At 45.7% G+C, this 24980-nt stretch overlaps 1 protein-coding gene across 1 annotated transcript in view; it reads left to right on the plus strand.

Annotated features, from left to right (window-relative positions):
- Positions 1-24980, plus strand: part of LOC128684661 (uncharacterized) — a 299231-nt gene that overhangs the window by 246769 nt on the left and 27482 nt on the right. Inside the window, exon 6 of the mRNA XM_070104531.1 lies at positions 23684-23883. Within this exon, the coding sequence (XP_069960632.1) occupies positions 23684-23883 (200 nt within the window). The remainder of the gene's footprint in view (positions 1-23683; positions 23884-24980) is intronic.

A 24980-nucleotide genomic window follows, 5' to 3' on the forward strand; every position in this document is an offset into this window, starting at 1 on the left:
TGGGCGGTAGTCACCCCATAACCATCCTGTGGGAGGTAGTCACCCCATAACCATCCTGTGGGAGGTAGTCACTCCATAACCATCCTGTGGGAGGTAGTCACCCCATAACCATCCTGTGGGCGGTAGTCACCCCATAACCATCCTGTGGTAGGTAGTCACCCCATAACCATCCTGTGGGCGGTAGTCACCCCATGACCATCCTGTGGGAGGTAGTCACCCCATAACCATCCTGTGGGAGGTAGTCACCCCATAACCATCCTGTGGGCGGTAGTCACCCCATAACCATCCTGTGGGCGGTAGTCACCCCATAACCATCCTGTGGGAGGTAGTCACTCCATAACCATCCTGTGGGAGGTAGTCACCCCATAACCATCCTGTGGGCGGTACTCACCCCATAACCATCCTGTGGGAGGTAGTCACTCCATAACCATCCTGTGGGCGGTAGTCACCCCATAACCATCCTGTGGGCGATAGTCACTCCATAACCATCCTGTGGGCGGTAGTCACCCCATAACCATCCTGTGGGAGGTAGTCACCCCATAACCATCCTGTGGGAGGTAGTCACCCCATAACCATCCTGTGGGAGGTAGTCACCCCATAACCATCCTGTGGGCGGTAGTCACCCCATAACCATCCTGTGGGAGGTAGTCACCCCATAACCATCCTGTGGGAGGTAGTCACTCCATAACCATCCTGTGGGAGGTAGTCACCCCATAACCATCCTGTGGGCGGTAGTCACCCCATAACCATCCTGTGGTAGGTAGTCACCCCATAACCATCCTGTGGGCGGTAGTCACCCCATGACCATCCTGTGGGAGGTAGTCACCCCATAACCATCCTGTGGGAGGTAGTCACCCCATAACCATCCTGTGGGCGGTAGTCACCCCATAACCATCCTGTGGGCGGTAGTCACCCCATAACCATCCTGTGGGAGGTAGTCACCCCATAACCATCCTGTGGGTGGTAGTCACCCCATAACCATCCTGTGGGAGGTAGTCACCCCATAACCATCCTGTGGGCGGTAGTCACCCCATAACCATCCTGTGGGCGGTAGTCACCCCATAACCATCCTGTGGGAGGTAGTCACCCCATAACCATCCTGTGGGCGGTAGTCACCCCATAACCATCCTGTGGGCGGTATCACTCCATAACCATCCTGTGGGCGGTAGTCACTCCATAACCATCCTGTGGGCGGTAGTCACCCCATAACCATCCTGTGGGCGGTAGTCACCCCATAACCATCCTGTGGGCGGTAGTCACCCCATAACCATCCTGTGGGCGGTAGTCACCCCATAACCATCCTGTGGGAGGTAGTCACCCCATAACCATCCTGTGGGAGGTAGTCACCCCATAACCATCCTGTGGGCGGTAGTCACCCCATAACCATCCTGTGGGCGGTAGTCACTCCATAACCATCCTGTGGGCGGTAGTCACTCCATAACCATCCTGTGGGAGGTAGTCACCCCATAACCATCCTGTGGGCGGTAGTCACCCCATAAGTATCCTGTGGGAGGTAGTCACCCCATAACCATCCTGTGGGCGGTAGTCACCCCATAACCATCCTGTGGGCGGTATCACTCCATAACCATCCTGTGGGCGGTAGTCACTCCATAACCATCCTGTGGGCGGTAGTCACCCCATAACCATCCTGTGGGCGGTAGTCACCCCATAACCATCCTGTGGGCGGTAGTCACCCCATAACCATCCTGTGGGCGGTAGTCACCCCATAACCATCCTGTGGGAGGTAGTCACCCCATAACCATCCTGTATGAGGTAGTCACCCCATAACCATCCTGTGGGCGGTAGTCACCCCATAACCATCCTGTGGGCGGTAGTCACCCCATAACCATCCTGTGGGCGGTAGTCACCCCATAACCATCCTGTGGGAGGTAGTCACCCCATAACCATCCTGTGGGAGGTAGTCACCCCATAACCATCCTGTGGGCGGTAGTCACCCCATAACCATCCTGTGGGCGGTAGTCACTCCATAACCATCCTGTGGGCGGTAGTCACTCCACAACCATCCTGTGGGAGGTAGTCACCCCATAACCATGCTGTTGGAGGTAGTCACTCCATAACCATCCTGTGGGAGGTAGTCACCCCATAACCATCCTGTGGGCGGTAGTCACCAAATAACCATCCTGTGGGAGGTAGTCACCCCATAACCATCCTGTGGGAGGTAGTCAAAAGATTACAGAGGTAATATAATGGGTCCAGTGACTGGACCAAAAAGTTATGATAGCTGAACAAGTTACAAAGGTAATGAACTCCAGGTAGATCTGGTCACAAACATGACAAGTTACACTCGTATACAAGGTTACAATCATGAAAAAAATTACAAAGTATTGAGCCACTGACACGTCCACACCTGGTCTCAATTGTAATGAGTTTTAAATACAAATATTAAGTGGGTCATACACACACGCGAGCGCGCACACACATACACACGCATACACACACAGACACACACAGACACAGACACACACACACACACACACACACACACACACACACACACACACACACACACACACACACACACACACACACACACACACATCATTCAGGACCCTGTACACCTTGTATGTTAGGCCCATATTGGAGTATGCGGCACCAGTTTGGAACCCACACCTAGCCAAGCACGTGAAGAAACTAGAGAAAGTGCAAAGGTTTGCAACAAGACTAGTCCCAGAGCTAAGAGGTATGTCCTACGAGGAGAAGTTAAGGGAAATCAACCTGACGACACTGGAGGACAGGAGAGATAGGGGGGACATGATAACGACATACAAAATACTGAGAGGAATTGACAAGGTGGACAAAGACAGGATGTTCCAGAGATTGGACACAGTAACAAGGGGACACAGTTGGAAGCTGAAGACACAGATGAATCACAGGGATGTTAGGAAGTATTTCTTCAGCCACAGAGTAGTCAGTAAGTGGAATAGTTTGGGAAGCGATGTAGTGGAGGCAGAATTCATACATAGCTTTAAGCAGAGGTATGATAAAGCTCACGGCTCAGGGAGAGTGACCTAGTAGCGATCAGTGAAGAGGCGGGGCCAGGAGCTCGGACTCGACCCCCGCAACCTCAACTAGGTGAGTACAACTAGGTGAGTACACACACACACACACACACACACACACACACACACACACACACACACACACACACACACATACACACACACACACACACTCACGCACTGGATGATATGCACACAACTGAGGAGGAGGTGAAGAAGCTGCTAAGTGACCTTGATACCTCAAAGGCAAAGGGACCCGACAACATCTCCCCGTGGGTCCTCAGGGAGGGAGCGGATATACTGTGTGTGCCATTAACCACGATCTTCAACACATCCCTTGAAACTGGGCAACTACATGAGGTATGGAAGACCGCAAATGTAGTTCCCATTTTTAAAAAAGGAGACAGAAAAGAGGCACTAAATTACAGACCAGTGTCACTGACGTGTATAGTATGCAAAGTCATGGAGAAGATTATAAGGAGGCGAGTGGTGGAGCACCTGAACGTAATAAGATTATAAATGACAACCAGCACGAATTCATGGAAGGCAATTTCTGTGTTACAAACCTTCTTGAGTTTTAAGACAAAGTTACAGAAGTACGACATGAGAGAGAGGGATGGCTTGATTGCATCTTCTTGGACTGCAAGAAGGCCTTCGACACAGTTCCTCACAAGCGACTAGTGCAGAAGCTAGAGGATCAGGCGCGTCTAACGGGAAGGGCACTGCAATGGATCAGAGAATACCTGACAGGGAGGCAACAACGAGTCATGGTACGGGATGAGGTATCACAGTGGGCACCTGTGATGAGCGAGGTCCCACATGGGTCGGTCCTAGGACCAGTCCTATTTTTGGTATATGTGAATGATATGATGGAAGGTATAGACTCAGAGGTGTCCCTGTTTGCAGATGATGTGAATTTAATGAGGAGAATTAAATCAGATGAGGATCAGGCAGGACTTCAAAGAGACCAGGACAGGCTGGACACGTGGTCCAGCAACTATCTTCTTGAATTCAACTCTGCCAAATGCAAAGTCATGAAGATCGGAGAAGGGCAAAGAAGACCGCAGACAGCGTATAGGCTAGGTGGCCAAAGACTGCAAACCTCACTCAAGGAGAAAGATCTTGGGGTGACCATAACACCGAGTGTCTCCGGAGGCACACATCAACCAGATAACCGCTGCAGCATACAGGCGCTTGGCAAACCTGAGAATAGCGTTCCGATACTTTAGTAAGGAATCGTTCAAGACATTGTACACTGTACATCAAGCCCGTACTGGAGTATGTAGCGCCAGTTTGGAACCCACACCTGGTCAAGCACGTCAAGAAATTAGAGAAAGTGCAAAGGTTTGCAACCAGGTTAGTTCCGGAGCTCAGGGGTATGTCCTATGAAGAAATGTTGAGGGAAATCGGACTGACGACATTGGAGGACATGAGGGTCAGGGAAGACATGATAACGACATACAAAATACTGCGTGGAATAGATAAGGTAGACAGAGACAGGTTGTTGCAGAGAGGGGACACAGAAACAAGGGGTCACAATTGGAAGCTGAAGGCTCAGACGAGTCAGAGGGATGTTAAGAAGTATTTCTTCAGTCATAGAGTCGTCAGGAAGTGGAATAGCCGCCTAGCAAGTGATGTAGTGGAGGCAGGAAACATACATAGTTTTAAGACGAGGTATGACAACGCTCAGGAAGCAGAGAGAGGACCTAGTAGCGATCAGTGAAGAGGCGGGGCCAGGAGCTGAGTTTCCACCCTTGCAACCATAATTAGGTGAGTACACACACACGCACACGCACACGCACACGCACACGCACACGCACACGCACACGCACACGCACGCACACACACACACACACACACACACACACACACACACACACACACACACACACACACACACACACACACACACACACACACACACACACACACAGAAACCTAAGAACAGCATTTCGACTTCTAAATAAGGAGTCATTCACGACCCTGTACACTGTGTACGTTAGGCCCATATTGGAATATGCAGCGCCAGTTTGGAACCCTTCCCTAGCCAAGTATGTAAAGAAACAAGAGAATTTGCAAAGGTTTGCAACAAGACTAGTCCCGTAACCCCGCCTACAAAGAGGGGTTAAGGGAAATCGACTTGACGACACTGGAAGACAGGAGAGATAGGGGGGATATGATAACGACATATAAAACACTGTGAGGAATCGACAAGGTGGACAGAGACAGGATGTTCAAGAGAGGGGACCCAGCAACGAGGGGTTACAATTGGAAGCTGAGGACTCAGATGAATCACAGGGACGTTAGGAAGTATCTCGTCAGTCACAGAGTTGTCAGGAAGTGGAATAGCGTTGGTAGTGATGTAGTGGAGGCAGGATCCATACATAGCTTTAAGAAGAGGTTTGATAAAGCTCACGGAGCGGGAAGAGTGACTGGGTAGCTGCCAGTTGAAGAGGCGGGGCCAGGAGCTGTGACTCAGCCCCCGCAACCAAAACTAGGTGAGTACACACACACACACACGTCTGCCTGGAGTGTACCTGGTGAGTATAGCGGGGATCAACGCCTCCGCGGCCTGGTCCACCACCAGGCCTCCCGGTGGATCAGGGCCTGATCAACCAGGCTGTTACTGCTGGCCGCACATAACCCAACTTACAAACCACAGCCTTGCTGATCCGGCACCGGCTTTAAGTATCTGTCCAGCTCCCTCTTGAAGGTAGCCAGGGGTCTATTGGTAATTCCCCATATTGCATGGTGGGAGGCTGTTGAACAGTCTTGGGCCCCGGACACTTACGGTGTTTTTTCTTAGTGTACCAGTGGTGCCTCTACTTTTCACTGGGGGTATTTTGCACAACCTGCCCAGCGATTTCTGTGTGCAGATTCGGGATCATTCCTTCTAGGATTTTCCAAGTTTAGATTATGATATGTCTCTCTCGCCTGCGTTCCAGCGAGTACAAGTCAAGTGCTTCCAAGCGTTCCCAGTAGTTGAGGTGTTCGATAGAACTTCAATGTACAGTAAATTTTCTCTGTACACTCTCTAGATCTGCAATTTCACCTGCTTTGAACAAAGATGTTAATGTACAGCAGTATTCCAGCCTAGAGAGAACAAGTGATTTGAAAAGGATCATCACTGGCTTTGCATCTCATGTTTTGAGCGTTCTCATTATCCATCCTATCATTTTCTTTGCACTTGTGATCGTGGCACTGTTGTGATCCTTGAAAGTGAGATCCTCAGACATTACCACTCCCAGGTCTCTCACATTATTTTTTCGCTCTATTGTATGATCAGAATTTGTAGTATACTCAGTTCTAATTATTATCCCCTCCAGTTTTCCATAATGAAGTAGTTGGAATTTGTCCTCATTGAACATTATATTGTTTTCCGTTGCCCATTGGAAAACTTGGTTTATATCTTCTTGGAGGTTAACAGTGTCCTCAATAGATGACACTCATGCAGATCCTAGTATCGTCTGCAAAGGATGACACAGTGCTGTGGATTATATCTCTGTCTATGTCTGATACAAGGATGGCAGCTTCAGATTTAACTCTGTTGACCACTACTCTTTGTGTTCGATTGGTTAGAAAGTTGAAGATTCATCTCCCCACTTTGCCAGTTATCCCTTTAGCACGTATTTTGTGTGCTGTTATGCCATGATCGAACTTGTCAAAGGCTCTAGCAAGGTTTATGTATATTACATTTCAATTATGTTTTTTGTTCCGGTGCATCCAAGACCATGTCACAGTGATTCAGTAGTTGTGAGAAGCAGTAGTGGCCTGCTCTGAACTCATGTTGCCCTGGATTGTGCAGTTTTTGGGTTTGCAATCGTGCTTCTTAGCACTCTTTCAAAGATTTTTATGATGTGCGACGTTAGAGCTATTAGTCTATAGTTCTTAGCTAATGCTTTGCTGTCACCTTTATGGAGTGGGGCTATATCCCTTGTTTTAGTGACTGGAATTTCACCTATGTCTAAGCTCCATAGTATACTTAGGGCACGTGAGAGGGGTTTCTTGCAGTTCTTAATGAACACAGAGTTCCACGAGTCTGGGCCTGGGGCTGAGTGCATGGGCATGTTGTCAATGGCTTTCTCAAAGTCTATCGGAGTTAGAGTAATGGAGGAAATCTGGCATACATTGATGGAGTTTTGAGGCTCATTCATGAAAAAATAATTTGGAACGTCGATCTTTAGACTGATTATTGGCTCGCTAAACGCAGAGTCGTATTGAGATTTCAGTATCTCATTCATTTTCTTGTTGTCATCTATATAAGTCCCATCTTGTCTGAGCAAGGGCCCGATACCAGATGTGGTATTTGCCTTGTTTTTGGCATATGAAAATAAATATTTCGAATTTCTTTTAATTTCACTAATCGCTTGTAGTTCCTCCTGTTTCTCCTGGGTCCTGTATGAGTCCTTTAATTTAAGTTTGATTTTTTCCAATTTCCTGGTCAACGCTTCCTCCCGTGTATCAGATAATCTGGCGTTCTTGAGGAGCTCAGTGATTCTTTGTCGTCTTTTATAGAGGGAGCGTCTTTTTCCACTTTACTTCTTCTCTTCTTCTTCTTTCATAGGGCAATATGCCTGCCTTGAACATACTTCATCAGCCAGGAAGTTGATACTTTCAAGGTACTGCATCAGATCTATGTTATTTAAGATATCTTCCCAACGTGTTTCATTTAAGACATTTACCTGGTCCCCGTTGATGTTCTTGTTGTTGAAGTTGTATATGGTGAAGACACCTTCACAGCTACGTGCATTTTACTGATCAGGATCCCTGTACATGTAAGTCTGAACTTCAATTAGATTGTGATCGGAATTAGTTGTTTTTTATATTGTTATGTTTCTTACCAGATCTGCATTATTTGTGAACATAAGGTCAAGTGTGTTTTCCAGTTTTGTTGGCTCCACTATCTGCTGAATTAGGGTGTGTTTATTGCAGAGATTTAGTAGCTCATGTGTGTGACCTTTCATTTGCCCTACCTCCAGGGATTGTTTCTGCTATAACATTATTTTCTACATTCTTCCATTTTGTATGTCTTAAGTTGAAATCACCAAGCAGTAAGATGTTTGGAGATGGAGCTGAAAGGCTTTCCAGACAGTAATCAATTTTCAGTAGCTGTTCCTTGAACTGTTGGGTGGTTGCATCCGGTGGCTTATATACAACCACGATGACTAGGTTTTGGTTCTCGATCTTTATTGTTAGAACTTCAACTACATCATTTGTGGTGTTCAACATCTTCGTGAAGAGGAGCAACTCTTTGATATACAGGCCAACCCCCCCCCATCCCCCTTGTTGCCTGTTCTTTCTGTTTTATCTGAAAAAATTAGAAACATTTATCTACATTTCGTTGTCAAAGTGATCTTTTGTGTGGGCCTCTGTGAAGGCTGCTCACATCACATTTGATTCCTCTAGAAGTTCACTGATAAAAGGTATTTTGTTGTTGGTGATTGGCTTAAGGCCCTGTATTAGCAAATTTAAACGAGGATGTATTTTGTGTTTGTTGGGGGGGATTTTGTAATTGGCATCAGTAGCTGCGGTTCTGGAGGGCCATGGGGGGGCCACTGGCTGCGCCTTCAGTCCAACAAGGCTCCAAGGTGGTGGACTATTTTTGTTATTTCCTTCCTACTGTTGTTTGTCTTGTGAGGTCTGTGCCTCCTGGTCCCTTTTAGATGGTATGAAGGGCAGCTGGTGTTGTAACACTGTTTTTGGAGGACCGAAGAAAGTGCACATTTCTGGGTGAAAGAATTACAGGAGAGAGAACGACATAATTCCTAGAGACAGGAGGTCACGACATTTTTTGGGATGCTCAGAGTTACATGTCCCATTTGTTTTTCCTGATATTCCATACTTACAGATGCCCCAAACAAAGAAATTTCAGATTTTCGCTTTTGGGTGGGTAGATTTTTTGGTAGATGTGTTCTTAATTTGTGCAGTTTCTAGGACAGCACTATAATCCTCAGTATCCACGCCAGGGCCACCCCGTCCTGCTTCCAGAGAACTACTTTCCCCAGAAGAAGAGTTCTCCACTACATCTGTAATGTGGGCTATGGGGGCTATGTAATGTGATAATGCTTTATTTACAGTGAGCAAAGCCAGGGTATTTTTTCAGAATGGTTTGTAATATACCACTGTGGATAAAATACTCTGACATTTCTTGAACATTTCTGAGTGAGTTGTCTCTGAATTCGTTCATTTAATCGCATTCCAGTACATAATGACGTATGGTGTGACAATTGTGCATCTGGCGGTGAAGACTTGACCTTGCAAAAATACTTGTAACCCAGCCGGAGGCGGGTGGTAGTGACATCCAAGAGTCTGCTTATTTTGTTGGATGCACCTTAGACATGTGGCTCCTCCTGCATGATAGACTGATGATAGATGGACTGATTTGTGTCAGTCTCCCTAAGTCTTTAGTCAATAAAATTCAATTGAAGTTCTTTTCGTATTAGTGTTCTCAAACTGCTAACTGACAGCCCAAGATTGAAATCAATTCCCTCTTGGAAAGCATACAGCTTAGCCAATTTATCAGTTCTATCATGCATCTGAAGAACCAATGTGAGATGGAATCCACAGCATGTGCACTCTGACTCCACTGTCCACAATCCTACCATACCTGTGTCTGGCTTCTGACACAAGCATGCCACAATTTATACTTAATGAGATGAGAGCGTTAATAGATGACAGAATCAGTTACAATTAAAGTGTCAATTTTAGATACATGGACGCATTTGAGTGCAAGAAGTATGGGAAACAGTTCTGTTTGAAGGGTAGAGGCCCAGTTATTGATGCGTGCTCCAATTTCTTTATGAGAGCCATCACTCTGAATGACAACAGCAGCAATACCAGCTGCACCAGTGTACGACAGCAGCAGCACTACCAGCTGCACTAGTGTACGACAACAGCAGCACTACCAGCTGCGCCAGTGTACGACAGCAGCAGCACTACCAGCTGCACTAGTGTACGACAACAGCAGCACTACCAGCTGCACCAGTGTACGACAGCAGCAGCACTACCAGCTGCGCCAGTGTACGACAGCAGCAGCACTACCAGCTGCGCCAGTGTACGACAGCAGCAGCACTACCAGCTGCGCCAGTGTACGACAGCAGCAGCACTACCAGCTGCGCCAGTGTACGACAGCAGCAGCACTACCAGCTGCGCCAGTGTACGACAGCAGCAGCACTACCAGCTGCACTAGTGTACGACAACAGCAGCACTACCAGCTGCGCCAGTGTACGACAGCAGCAGCACTACCAGCTGCGCCAGTGTACGACAGCAGCAGCACTACCAGCTGCACCAGTGTACGACAATAGCAGCCTTACCAGCTGCACCAGTGTACGACAGCAGCAGCACTACCAGCTGCACTAGTGTACGACAACAGCAGCACTACCAGCTGCACCAGTGTACGACAGCAGCAGCACTACCAGCTGCACTAGTGTACGACAACAGCAGCACTACCAGCTGCGCCAGTGTACGACAGCAGCAGCACTACCAGCTGCACCAGTGTACGACAGCAGCAGCACTACCAGCTGCACTAGTGTACGACAACAGCAGCACTACCAGCTGCACCAGTGTACGACAGCAGCAGCACTACCAGCTGCACTAGTGTACGACAACAGCAGCACTACCAGCTGCGCCAGTGTACGACAGCAGCAGCACTACCAGCTGCGCCAGTGTACGACAGCAGCAGCACTACCAGGTGCACTAGTGTACGACAACAGCAGCACTACCAGCTGCGCCAGTGTACGACAGCAGCAGCACTACCAGCTGCACTAGTGTACGACAACAGCAGCACTACCAGCTGCACCAGTGTACGACAGCAGCAGCACTACCAGCTGCACTAGTGTACGACAACAGCAGCACTACCAGCTGCGCCAGTGTACGACAGCAGCAGCACTACCAGCTGCACTAGTGTACGACAACAGCAGCACTACCAGCTGCGCCAGTGTACGACAACAGCAGCACTACCAGCTGCGCCAGTGTATAACAACAGCAGCACTACCAGCTGCGCCAGTGTATAACAACAGCAGCACTACCAGCTGCGCCAGTGTATAACAACAGCAGCACTACCAGCTGCGCCAGTGTATAACAACAGCAGCACTACCAGCTGCGCCAGTGTATAACAACAGCAGCACTACCAGCTGCGCCAGTGTATGACAACAGCAGCACTACCAGCTGCGCCAGTGTATAACAACAGTAGCACTACCAGCTGCGCCAGTGAATTGGTGTACGGAACCATCAACATTAATAATTTGTGAGTGTGCTGTGTGACTAAGTTATCAATACAGCTTAAGGCATCATGTTTGGCTTCAAGGCGAAGCTTTGGTTGTAATTTAAGAAGTATTGGGGGGGATAGAGGGATGGAAGCCTGGAATGGGGAAAATATTCCATGGAGCGGAGAAGTGCCGCTGTTGCCTTACTTGACATAGATCATGTATCTGGTTCATGCGGTGGTCGGTCCCAATTTTCTCGATCCATCTGGAGGAGTGTTCACCAGTGCTGAGGAAAGTTTGGAGGGCTTCTGTGCAAGGGTTTGAATGAGCTTGTCTGAGTATATACACGCTGATGTACACCAGCCCTGGTGGGAGTCATCCCATCCAACCGTGTTATTACGATTTCGTGATTCTGGATGCAACAAATTGTCCGGAAGTAAGATGACCAAAAACCTAGAGCAGCGAATAAGAGAACATAAGGACGCTGTCAGCAGCAGACAACCTGATACACAGTAACACTAAATACACACAATAATACAGCGCAACACAAGACAGTAATATACCGTAACACACGAGACATACAATAATACACCGTCACACACAAGACATACAATAATACACCGTCACACACAAGACATACAATAATACACCGTAACACACAAGACATATAATAATACACCGTAACACACAAGACATACAATAATACACCGTAACACACAAGACATATAATAATACACCGTAACACACAAGACATATAATAATACACCGTAACACACAAGACATACAATAATACACCGTAACACACAAGACATACAATAATACACCGTCACACACAAGACATACAATAATACACCGTAACACACAAGACATACAATAATACACCGTAACACACAAGACATACAATAATACACCGTAACACACAAGACATACAATAATACACCGTAACACACAAGACATACAATAATACACCGTAACACACAAGACATACAATAATACACCGCAACACACAAGACATACAATAATACACCGTAACACACAAGACATACAATAATACACCGTCACACACGAGACATACAATAATACACCGTAACACACAAAACATACAATAATACACCGTAACACACAAGACATACAATAATACACCGTAACACACAAGACATACAATAATACACCGTAACACACAAGACATATAATAATACACCGTAACACACAAGACATATAATAATACACCGTAACATAAAATATATACAGTAATACACCGTAACACACAAGACATACAATAATACACCGCAACACACAAGACATATAATAATACACCGTAACATAAAATATATACAATAATACACCGTCACACACAAGACATACAATAATACACCGTAACATACAAGACATACAATAATACACCGTAACACACAAGACATACAATAATACACCGCAACACACAAGACATATAATAATACACCGTAACATAAAATATATACAATAATACACCGTCACACACAAGACATACAATAATACACCGTAACATACAAGACATACAATAATACACCGTAACATACAAGACATACAATAATACACCGTAACACACAAGACATACAATAATACACCGTCACACATAAGACATACAATAATACACCGTAACATACAAGACATACAATAATACACCGCAACATACAAGACATACAATAATACACCGTAACACACAAGACATTCAATAATACACCGTAACACAAGACACACAATAATACACCGTGTCATACAAGACATACAATGATACATCGTAACACACATGGACACCCTATGATACAAAGTCAAATTGATCCTGAAGAAGAATGTTGTGTGGAGTCAACGTTGATTAGTGTCCGGCATGCTGGTCTACGACTCCGGGAACTTCAGAACATCAGATGTCTTTGTTCATCTGGTTGTAACTCACCACAAGCTACAACAACACGCTGGTCTACGACTCCGGGAACTTCAGAACATCAGGTGTCTTTGTTCATCTGGTTGTAACTCACCACAAGCTACAACAACACGCTGGTCTACGTCTCCGGGAACTTCAGAACATCAGATGTCTTTGTTCATCTGGTTGTAACTCACCACAAGCTACAACAACACGCTGGTCTACGACTCCGGGAACTTCAGAACATCAGGTGTCTTTGTTCATCTGGTTGTAACTCACCACAAGCTACAACAACACGCTGGTCTAAGACTCCGGGAACTTCAGAACATCAGGTGTCTTTGTTCATCTGGTTGTAACTCACCACAAGCTACAACAACACGCTGGTCTAAGACTCCGGGAACTTCAGAACATCAGGTGTCTTTGTTCATCTGGTTGTAACTCACCACAAGTTACAACAACACGCTGGTCTACGACTCCGGGAACTTCAGAACATCAGGTGTCTTTGTTCATCTGGTTGTAACTCACCACAAGTTACAACAACACGCTGGTCTACGACTCCGGGAACTTCAGAACATCAGGTGTCTTTGTTCATCTGGTTGTAACTCACCACAAGTTACAACAACAAGCTGGTCTACGACTACGGGAACTTCAGAACATCAGGTGTCTTTGTTCATCTGGTTGTAACTCACCACAAGTTACAACAACACGCTGGTCTACGACTACGGGAACTTCAGAACATCAGGTGTCTTTGTTCATCTGGTTGTAACTCACCACAAGTTACAACAACACGCTGGTCTACGTCTCCGGGAACTTCAGAACATCAGATGTCTTTGTTCATCTGGTTGTAACTCACCACAAGTTACAACAACACGCTGGTCTACGACTCCGGGAACTTCAGAACATCAGGTGTCTTTGTTCATCTGGTTGTAACTCACCACAAGTTACAACAACACGCTGGTGTACGACTACGGGAACTTCAGAACATCAGGTGTCTTTGTTCATCTGGTTGTAACTCACCACAAGTTGGTTTAGAAAGACACGTAAGCAAACACTATAACATATTTATTAGAAAACGTTTCGGTCCTGGGACCTTGATCACTTCTAACATACAGAGGTAGAAAGACATTATATATATAGGCGGAGAGTGAGATGTGACGCACGTGACCTGAGGAATGTCATAAGAACATAAGAATGGAGGAACACTGTTGAAGGCCTACTGACCCATGCGAGGCAGGTCCTTATCAAAACAACCTCTGCCTATGATGAGGACCAGTAGACGATGAAATCATGTGACTCCTGTGTTGTTGGGTTGGTGCTGCTTAAGTATCATGTATGCCAATGTTTTTGAAATTTTGTAGTTTCCAGTGTTGCGTTCTATAGTGTCGGTGACGGTGATTAGTGAGGCTTCTAAGCACCGTAGGCGTCTGAGGTCTGGTTCGGTGAGAACGAGTTGTGCCTCGTTCCAGTTCATCAAATGCCCCGTGGAGTCTCTCTGGAGGACACAGGCGTACCTTACATCGTCTCTGTTAGAGGCATTTCGATGCTCATTCAGGCGGACTGCAAGATCTCTGCCTGTCTCGCCTACATATTTCTTGGGACAGAACCCACAGGGGATAGTGTAGACGCCTGCTGTAGAAGTTACAACAACACGCTGGTCTACGACTACGGGAACTTCAGAACATCAGGTGTCTTTGTTCATCTGGTTGTAACTCACCACAAGTTACAACAACACGCTGGTCTACGTCTCCGGGAACTTCAGAACATCAGATGTCTTTGTTCATCTGGTTGTAACTCACCACAGGTTCCAACAACACGCTGGTCTACGACTCCGGGAACTTCAGAACATCAGGTGTCTTTGTTCATCTGGTTGTAACTCACCACAAGTTACAACAACAAGCTGGTCTACGACTACGGGAACTTCAGAACATCAGGTGTCTTTGTTCATCTGGTTGTAACTCACCACAAGTTACAACAACACGCTGGTCTACGACTCCGGGAACTTCAGAACATCAGGTGTCTTTGTTCATCTGGTTGTAACTCACCACAAGTTACAACAACACGCTGGTCTACGACTACGGGAACTTCAGAACATCAGGTGTCTTTGTTCATCTGGTTGTAACTCACCACAAGTTACAACAACACGCTGGTCTACGTCTCCGGGAACTTCAGAACATCAGATGTCTTTGTTCATCTGGTTGTAACTCACCACAAGTTACAACAACACGCTGGTCTACGACTACGGGAACTTCAGAACATCAGGTGTCTTTGTTCATCTGGTTGTAACTCACCACAAGTTACAACAACACGCTGGTCTACGACTCCGGGAACTTCAGAACATCAGGTGTCTTTGTTCATCTGGTTGTAACTCACCACAAGTTACAACAACAAGCTGGTCTACGACTACGGGAACTTCAGAACATCAGGTGTCTTTGTTCATCTGGTTGTAACTCACCACAAGTTACAACAACACGCTGGTCTACGACTCCGGGAACTTCAGAACATCAGGTGTCTTTGTTCATCTGGTTGTAACTCACCACAAGTTACAACAACACGCTGGTCTACGACTACGGGAACTTCAGAACATCAGGTGTCTTTGTTCATCTGGTTGTAACTCACCACAAGTTACAACAACACGCTGGTCTACGTCTCCGGGAACTTCAGAACATCAGGTGTCTTTGTTCATCTGGTTGTAACTCACCACAAGTTGCAACAACACGCTGGTCTACGACTACGGGAACTTCAGAACATCAGGTGTCTTTGTTCATCTGGTTGTAACTCACCACAAGTTACAACAACACGCTGGTCTACGACTCCGGGAACTTCAGAACATCAGGTGTCTTTGTTCATCTGGTTGTAACTCACCACAAGTTACAACAACACGCTGGTGTACGACTCCGGGAACTTCAGAACATCAGATGTCTTTGTTCATCTGGTTGTAACTCACCACAAGTTACAACAACACGCTGATCTACGACTCCGGGAACTTCAGAACATCAGATGTCTTTGTTCATCTGGTTGTAACTCACCACAAGTTACAACAACACGCTGATCTACGACTCCGGGAACTTCAGAACATCAGGTGACTTTGTTCATCTGGTTGTAACTCACCACAAGTTACAACAACACGCTGGTCTACGACTCCGGGAACTTCAGAACATCAAGTGTCTTTGTTCATCTGGTTGTAACTCACCACAAGTTACAACAACACGCTGGTCTACGACTACGGGAACTTCAGAACATCAGGTGTCTTTGTTCATCTGGTTGTAACTCACCACAAGTTACAACAACACGCTGGTCTACGACTACGGGAACTTCAGAACATCAGGTGTCTTTGTTCATCTGGTTGTAACTCACCACAAGTTACAACAACACGCTGGTCTACGACTACGGGAACTTCAGAACATCAGGTGTCTTTGTTCATCTGGTTGTAACTCACCACAAGTTACAACAACACGCTGGTCTACGACTCCGGGAACTTCAGAACATCAGGTGTCTTTGTTCATCTGGTTGTAACTCACCACAAGTTACAACAACACGCTGGTTTACGACTCCGGGAACTTCAGAACATCAGATGTCTTTGTTCATCTGGTTGTAACTCACCACAAGTTACAACAACACGCTGGTCTACGACTCCGGGAACTTCAGAACATCAGGTGTCTTTGTTCATCTGGTTGTAACTCACCACAAGTTACAACAACACGCTGGTCTACGACTCCGGGAACTTCAGAACATCAGGTGTCTTTGTTCATCTGGTTGTAACTCACCACAAGTTACAACAACACGCTGGTCTACGTCTCCGGGAACTTCAGAACATCAGATGTCTTTGTTCATCTGGTTGTAACTCACCACAAGTTTCAACAACACGCTGGTCTACGACTACGGGAACTTCAGAACATCAGGTGTCTTTGTTCATCTGGTTGTAACTCACCACAAGTTACAACAACACGCTGGTCTACGACTCCGGGAACTTCAGAACATCAGGTGTCTTTGTTCATCTGGTTGTAACTCACCACAAGTTACAACAACACGCTGGTCTACGACTACGGGAACTTCAGAACATCAGGTGTCTTTGTTCATCTGGTTGTAACTCACCACAAGTTACAACAACACGCTGGTCTACGTCTCCGGGAACTTCAGAACATCAGATGTCTTTGTTCATCTGGTTGTAACTCACCACAAGTTACAACAACACGCTGGTCTACGACTCCGGGAACTTCAGAACATCAGGTGTCTTTGTTCATCTGGTTGTAACTCACCACAAGTTACAACAACACGCTGGTCTACGACTCCGGGAACTTCAGAACATCAGGTGTCTTTGTTCATCTGGTTGTAACTCACCACAAGTTACAACAACACGCTGGTCTAAGACTCCGGGAACTTCAGAACATCAGGTGTCTTTGTTCATCTGGTTGTAACTCACCACAAGTTACAACAACACGCTGGTCTACGACTACGGGAACTTCAGAACATCAGGTGTCTTTGTTCATCTGGTTGTAACTCACCACAAGCTACAACAACACGCTGATCTACGACTCCGGGAACTTCAGAACATCAGGTGTCTTTGTTCATCTGGTTGTAACTCACCACAAGTTACAACAACACGCTGGTCTACGACAACGGGAACTTCAGAACATCAGGTGTCTTTGTTCATCTGGTTGTAACTCACCACAAGCTACAACAACACGCTGATCTACGACTCCGGGAACTTCAGAACATCAGGTGTCTTTGTTCATCTGGTTGTAACTCACCACAAGTTACAAAATCACGCTGGTCTACGACTACGGGAACTTCAGAACATCAGGTGTCTTTGTTCATCTGGTTGTAACTCACCACAAGTTACAAAATCACGCTGGTCTACGACTCCGGGAACTTCAGAACATCAGGTGTCTTTGTTCATCTGGTTGTAACTCACCACAAGTTACAACAACACGCTGGTCTACGACTCCGGGAACTTCAGAACATCAGGTGTCTTTGTTCATCTGGTTGTAACTCACCACAAGTTACAACAACAAGCTGGTCTACGACTACGGGAACTTCAGAACATCAGGTGTCTTTGTTCATCTGGTTGTAACTCACCACAAGTTACAACAACACGCTGGTCTACGACTACGGGAACTTCAGAACATCAGGTGTCTTTGTTCATCTGGTTGTAACTCACCACAAGTTACAACAACACGCTGGTCTACGTCTCCGGGAACTTCAGAACATCAGATGTCTTTGTTCATCTGGTTGTAACTCACCACAAGTTACAACAACACGCTGGTCTACGACTCCGGGAACTTCAGAACATCAGGTGTCTTTGTTCATCTGGTTGTAACTCACCACAAGTTACAACAACACGCTGGTGTACGACTACGGGAACTTCAGAACATCAGGTGTCTTTGTTCATCTGGTTGTAACTCACCACAAGTTGGTTTAGAAAGACACGTAAGCAAACACTATAACATATTTATTAGAAAACGTTTCGGTCCTGGGACCTTGATCACTTCTAACATACAGAGGTAGAAAGACATTATATATATAGGCGGAGAGTGAGATGTGACGCACGTGACCTGAGGAATGTCATAAGAACATAAGAATGGAGGAACACTGTTGAAGGCCTACTGACCCATGCGAGGCAGGTCCTTATCAAAACAACCTCTGCCTATGATGAGGACCAGTAGACGATGAAATCATGTGACTCCTGTGTTGTTGGGTTGGTGCTGCTTAAGTATCATGTATGCCAATGTTTTTGAAATTTTGTAGTTTCCAGTGTTGCGTTCTATAGTGTCGGTGACGGTGATTAGTGAGGCTTCTAAGCACCGTAGGCGTCTGAGGTCTGGTTCGGTGAGAACGAGTTGTGCCTCGTTCCAGTTCATCAAATGCCCCGTGGAGTCTCTCTGGAGGACACAGGCGTACCTTACATCGTCTCTGTTAGAGGCATTTCGATGCTCATTCAGGCGGACTGCAAGATCTCTGCCTGTCTCGCCTACATATTTCTTGGGACAGAACCCACAGGGGATAGTGTAGACGCCTGCTGTAGAAGTTACAACAACACGCTGGTCTACGACTACGGGAACTTCAGAACATCAGGTGTCTTTGTTCATCTGGTTGTAACTCACCACAAGTTACAACAACACGCTGGTCTACGTCTCCGGGAACTTCAGAACATCAGATGTCTTTGTTCATCTGGTTGTAACTCACCACAAGTTCCAACAACACGCTGGTCTACGACTCCGGGAACTTCAGAACATCAGGTGTCTTTGTTCATCTGGTTGTAACTCACCACAAGTTACAACAACAAGCTGGTCTACGACTACGGGAACTTCAGAACATCAGGTGTCTTTGTTCATCTGGTTGTAACTCACCACAAGTTACAACAACACGCTGGTCTACGACTCCGGGAACTTCAGAACATCAGGTGTCTTTGTTCATCTGGTTGTAACTCACCACAAGTTACAACAACACGCTGGTCTACGACTACGGGAACTTCAGAACATCAGGTGTCTTTGTTCATCTGGTTGTAACTCACCACAAGTTACAACAACACGCTGGTCTACGTCTCCGGGAACTTCAGAACATCAGATGTCTTTGTTCATCTGGTTGTAACTCACCACAAGTTACAACAACACGCTGGTCTACGACTACGGGAACTTCAGAACATCAGGTGTCTTTGTTCATCTGGTTGTAACTCACCACAAGTTACAACAACACGCTGGTCTACGACTCCGGGAACTTCAGAACATCAGGTGTCTTTGTTCATCTGGTTGTAACTCACCACAAGTTACAACAACAAGCTGGTCTACGACTACGGGAACTTCAGAACATCAGGTGTCTTTGTTCATCTGGTTGTAACTCACCACAAGTTACAACAACACGCTGGTCTACGACTCCGGGAACTTCAGAACATCAGGTGTCTTTGTTCATCTGGTTGTAACTCACCACAAGTTACAACAACACGCTGGTCTACGACTACGGGAACTTCAGAACATCAGGTGTCTTTGTTCATCTGGTTGTAACTCACCACAAGTTACAACAACACGCTGGTCTACGTCTCCGGGAACTTCAGAACATCAGGTGTCTTTGTTCATCTGGTTGTAACTCACCACAAGTTGCAACAACACGCTGGTCTACGACTACGGGAACTTCAGAACATCAGGTGTCTTTGTTCATCTGGTTGTAACTCACCACAAGTTACAACAACACGCTGGTCTACGACTCCGGGAACTTCAGAACATCAGGTGTCTTTGTTCATCTGGTTGTAACTCACCACAAGTTACAACAACACGCTGGTGTACGACTACGGGAACTTCAGAACATCAGGTGTCTTTGTTCATCTGGTTGTAACTCACCACAAGTTACAACAACACGCTGATCTACGTCTCCGGGAACTTCAGAACATCAGATGTCTTTGTTCATCTGGTTGTAACTCACCACAAGTTACAACAACACGCTGGTCTACGACTCCGGGAACTTCAGAACATCAGGTGACTTTGTTCATCTGGTTGTAACTCACCACAAGTTACAACAACACGCTGGTCTACGACTCCGGGAACTTCAGAACATCAAGTGTCTTTGTTCATCTGGTTGTAACTCACCACAAGTTACAACAACACGCTGGTCTACGACTACGGGAACTTCAGAACATCAGGTGTCTTTGTTCATCTGGTTGTAACTCACCACAAGTTACAACAACACGCTGGTCTACGACTACGGGAACTTCAGAACATCAGGTGTCTTTGTTCATCTGGTTGTAACTCACCACAAGTTACAACAACACGCTGGTCTACGACTACGGGAACTTCAGAACATCAGGTGTCTTTGTTCATCTGGTTGTAACTCACCACAAGTTACAACAACACGCTGGTCTACGACTCCGGGAACTTCAGAACATCAGGTGTCTTTGTTCATCTGGTTGTAACTCACCACAAGTTACAACAACACGCTGGTTTACGACTCCGGGAACTTCAGAACATCAGATGTCTTTGTTCATCTGGTTGTAACTCACCACAAGTTACAACAACACGCTGGTCTACGACTCCGGGAACTTCAGAACATCAGGTGTCTTTGTTCATCTGGTTGTAACTCACCACAAGTTACAACAACACGCTGGTCTACGACTCCGGGAACTTCAGAACATCAGGTGTCTTTGTTCATCTGGTTGTAACTCACCACAAGTTACAACAACACGCTGGTCTACGTCTCCGGGAACTTCAGAACATCAGATGTCTTTGTTCATCTGGTTGTAACTCACCACAAGTTTCAACAACACGCTGGTCTACGACTACGGGAACTTCAGAACATCAGGTGTCTTTGTTCATCTGGTTGTAACTCACCACAAGTTACAACAACACGCTGGTCTACGACTCCGGGAACTTCAGAACATCAGGTGTCTTTGTTCATCTGGTTGTAACTCACCACAAGTTACAACAACACGCTGGTCTACGACTACGGGAACTTCAGAACATCAGGTGTCTTTGTTCATCTGGTTGTAACACACCACAAGTTACAACAACACGCTGGTCTACGTCTCCGGGAACTTCAGAACATCAGATGTCTTTGTTCATCTGGTTGTAACTCACCACAAGTTACAACAACACGCTGGTCTACGACTCCGGGAACTTCAGAACATCAGGTGTCTTTGTTCATCTGGTTGTAACTCACCACAAGTTACAACAACACGCTGGTCTACGACTCCGGGAACTTCAGAACATCAGGTGTCTTTGTTCATCTGGTTGTAACTCACCACAAGTTACAACAACACGCTGGTCTAAGACTCCGGGAACTTCAGAACATCAGGTGTCTTTGTTCATCTGGTTGTAACTCACCACAAGTTACAACAACACGCTGGTCTACGACTACGGGAACTTCAGAACATCAGGTGTCTTTGTTCATCTGGTTGTAACTCACCACAAGCTACAACAACACGCTGATCTACGACTCCGGGAACTTCAGAACATCAGGTGTCTTTGTTCATCTGGTTGTAACTCACCACAAGTTACAACAACACGCTGGTCTACGACTACGGGAACTTCAGAACATCAGGTGTCTTTGTTCATCTGGTTGTAACTCACCACAAGCTACAACAACACGCTGATCTACGACTCCGGGAACTTCAGAACATCAGGTGTCTTTGTTCATCTGGTTGTAACTCACCACAAGTTACAAAATCACGCTGGTCTACGACTACGGGAACTTCAGAACATCAGGTGTCTTTGTTCATCTGGTTGTAACTCACCACAAGTTACAAAATCACGCTGGTCTACGACTCCGGGAACTTCAGAACATCAGGTGTCTTTGTTCATCTGGTTGTAACTCACCACAAGTTACAACAACAGGTGACCTGAAAAACTGAAAAAGAAAAAAATAGCGTTTTATGAAGTTTTTAAATTTAACGAAGATAGACCTTACTTTTATTTTCAGAACATTTCTCAGCAACATTTTTACCCATCTTGACCCCAGTAATTGACGTGATCTCTGTTCATTATAAATTCTATGTTTCTTCATGTTCTCTATTGCCATGATAAAGTTCCAGTGGGAGTCCAGTCCACTAATAAAATGTCCTAAGTGTAGAGTCTTCATTACCACACATTGATCACCTTATTTTGTATTATTAAAAGCGGCGCTTCAAGGGATATGGTGGATGCTAGTAAAAGTCTTTTAGTCCAAGAACACCTTGATGTTACTGAAAGAGTTTTGCCGTTGTTGGCTGACAACAACAGCAACAGTCAGGTTAATAGGCAGTCATTAAGACAGTGTGATGTCAGGCCGGACAGCGAGGAGAGAAAAACCTTAAAAACCGGTTACACCTACCTTTACCTTTGATGAGTTTCGAGAGTTTTTCTGCTATCAGAGCCCTGCCCTAGACCAGGCTTATCTGGTACTTCCCTGATCAACTAGGCTGTTGCTGGTAGCGGCCCCCTGGCCAACATAGCCATCACAGCTTGATTGATCTGACACTTTGTATAGATACTTGTCCAGTTTCTTCACCTGTCCCAGCACTATTTCTGATATCTACTGGTAAGATGTTGAATAGTCCGGGACCACGGATATTGATAAAATGTTCTCTTACGGTGTCCACTGTGCCCTAGTTTTTTTCACTGGGTATGATTTTCACTTTCTCTCACATCTCTCACTCCAGTATGTAGTTATGACAGTGTGAAGATTTGGGAATAAGACCTCAAGTACTTTTCCTGTATACATTATCCTGAATATTAAAATGGTATACAATACCGACATGTTAATAATTAAGATACATGTCCGAAACGTTTTGCCTACACAGTAGGCTTCTTCAGTCGGGTACAGAGGAGTTTGCAGAAACCTACCTATTACACACGTGTCTTATCAACATTATCATGTTTCTCTCTCTCCTCCGTTCTAACGAGTACGGAGTTCCCAGTAATAGAAATTCATTTTTTGGGTCTATTTGGGCCGTAAATGATATCAGTATCTCTTTCAGTTTTGCCATCTTCAGTGCTGTGAACGAGGCCGTCAACAGTCAACAATAATCTCAGTTTTGAGGGTTGTCGATATTTGGTGTGATGATCATAAATGAATGTGCACTGATGTGTATTTTACAGGTGGCGGATCACTTTCTGACAGCGACACTGAGAGTGAACCTGGCATCCCCATCAAGAGGAAACAGAGGCGCTCCAGGACCACTTTCACAGCCGAGCAGCTAGAAGAGCTGGAGAGAGCGTTTGAGAGGACGCAATACCCAGACGTCTATACCAGGGAGGAGCTGGCTCAGAGAACCAAACTGACGGAGGCCAGGGTGCAGGTGAGACCAGTCCAATGGGCTTTTTATTTAACTTTATTTACCTGTCTACTATATTTAATTGTATTTAGTTGCATTTTACGACTAACACAAATTGAAAACCATAATTTAATGGCGTTTCAGTCCGTAGTGGACCAGTACTCAGTCATTTCCATTCGCTGACCGATCTCGGAAAGACCGAACTCGTTGATTTGAGACCTTCAGCAGATCGAAACTGAAGACCCGGAAGGACTGAATTCGCTGACTCAAACGTACAGAACTATGAGATTCAAACGTGTAAAACTCAAAAGAGTCAAAGTCACGAATTTAGACGAACTAAGCTTATTCGCAGACTGGGATGTCTGGAACAGTTGTCCAGGTTTCTTTTACATAGTGTGGGTTGGTTGTTTACTATTCCAGCTACGGTAATATAAATCTCAGTCTGTATTTACCTCAAGCAAGTTGTCTCTTAATATGTTCAGGGAGGACGGAAAACACAGCCAACCAGATTATACAGAAATTTTATGTGACAGGGAAAAATTTATATATCTTTATAAGACATGTGAAATGGCACATAGAAATTTATACCTAGATATTTATGCAACAAGACAATGAATATATATAGCAAGGAATCAAGTAGCAGTTTGCTTATTATTTCACGGACAAGACAGTCGAAAGATTTATATGGTAGGAGCCCAATGATAGGATGTTCATAGCAGTGAGACGTATACCAAAGAATCTTTCAGGGAAGGAGTAGAATTCCAGTATAGATAAATGATTACAAGAATACACACACACACACACACACACACACACACACACACACACACACACACACACACACACACACACACACACACACACACACACACACACACACACACACACACACACACACACACACACACAGTTACAGTATTAGAACAGAAGTTGAAGGTTTGGTACACAAATGTGGATGGATTAACGAATAAATATGAGGAATGGCAAGAAAGAATCAATGAGAAGTCCCCAGACATCATAGCAGTTACAGAAACAAAACTCACGGAGACAATAACAGATGCAATCTTCCCACCAGGATACCAGATCGTGAGGAAAGATAGAAGGGGCAGAGGGGGAGGAGG

The sequence above is a fragment of the Cherax quadricarinatus genome, chromosome 5, assembly GCF_038502225.1.
Source record: "Cherax quadricarinatus isolate ZL_2023a chromosome 5, ASM3850222v1, whole genome shotgun sequence".
In the NCBI taxonomy this organism is placed as follows: Eukaryota; Metazoa; Arthropoda; class Malacostraca; order Decapoda; family Parastacidae; genus Cherax; species Cherax quadricarinatus.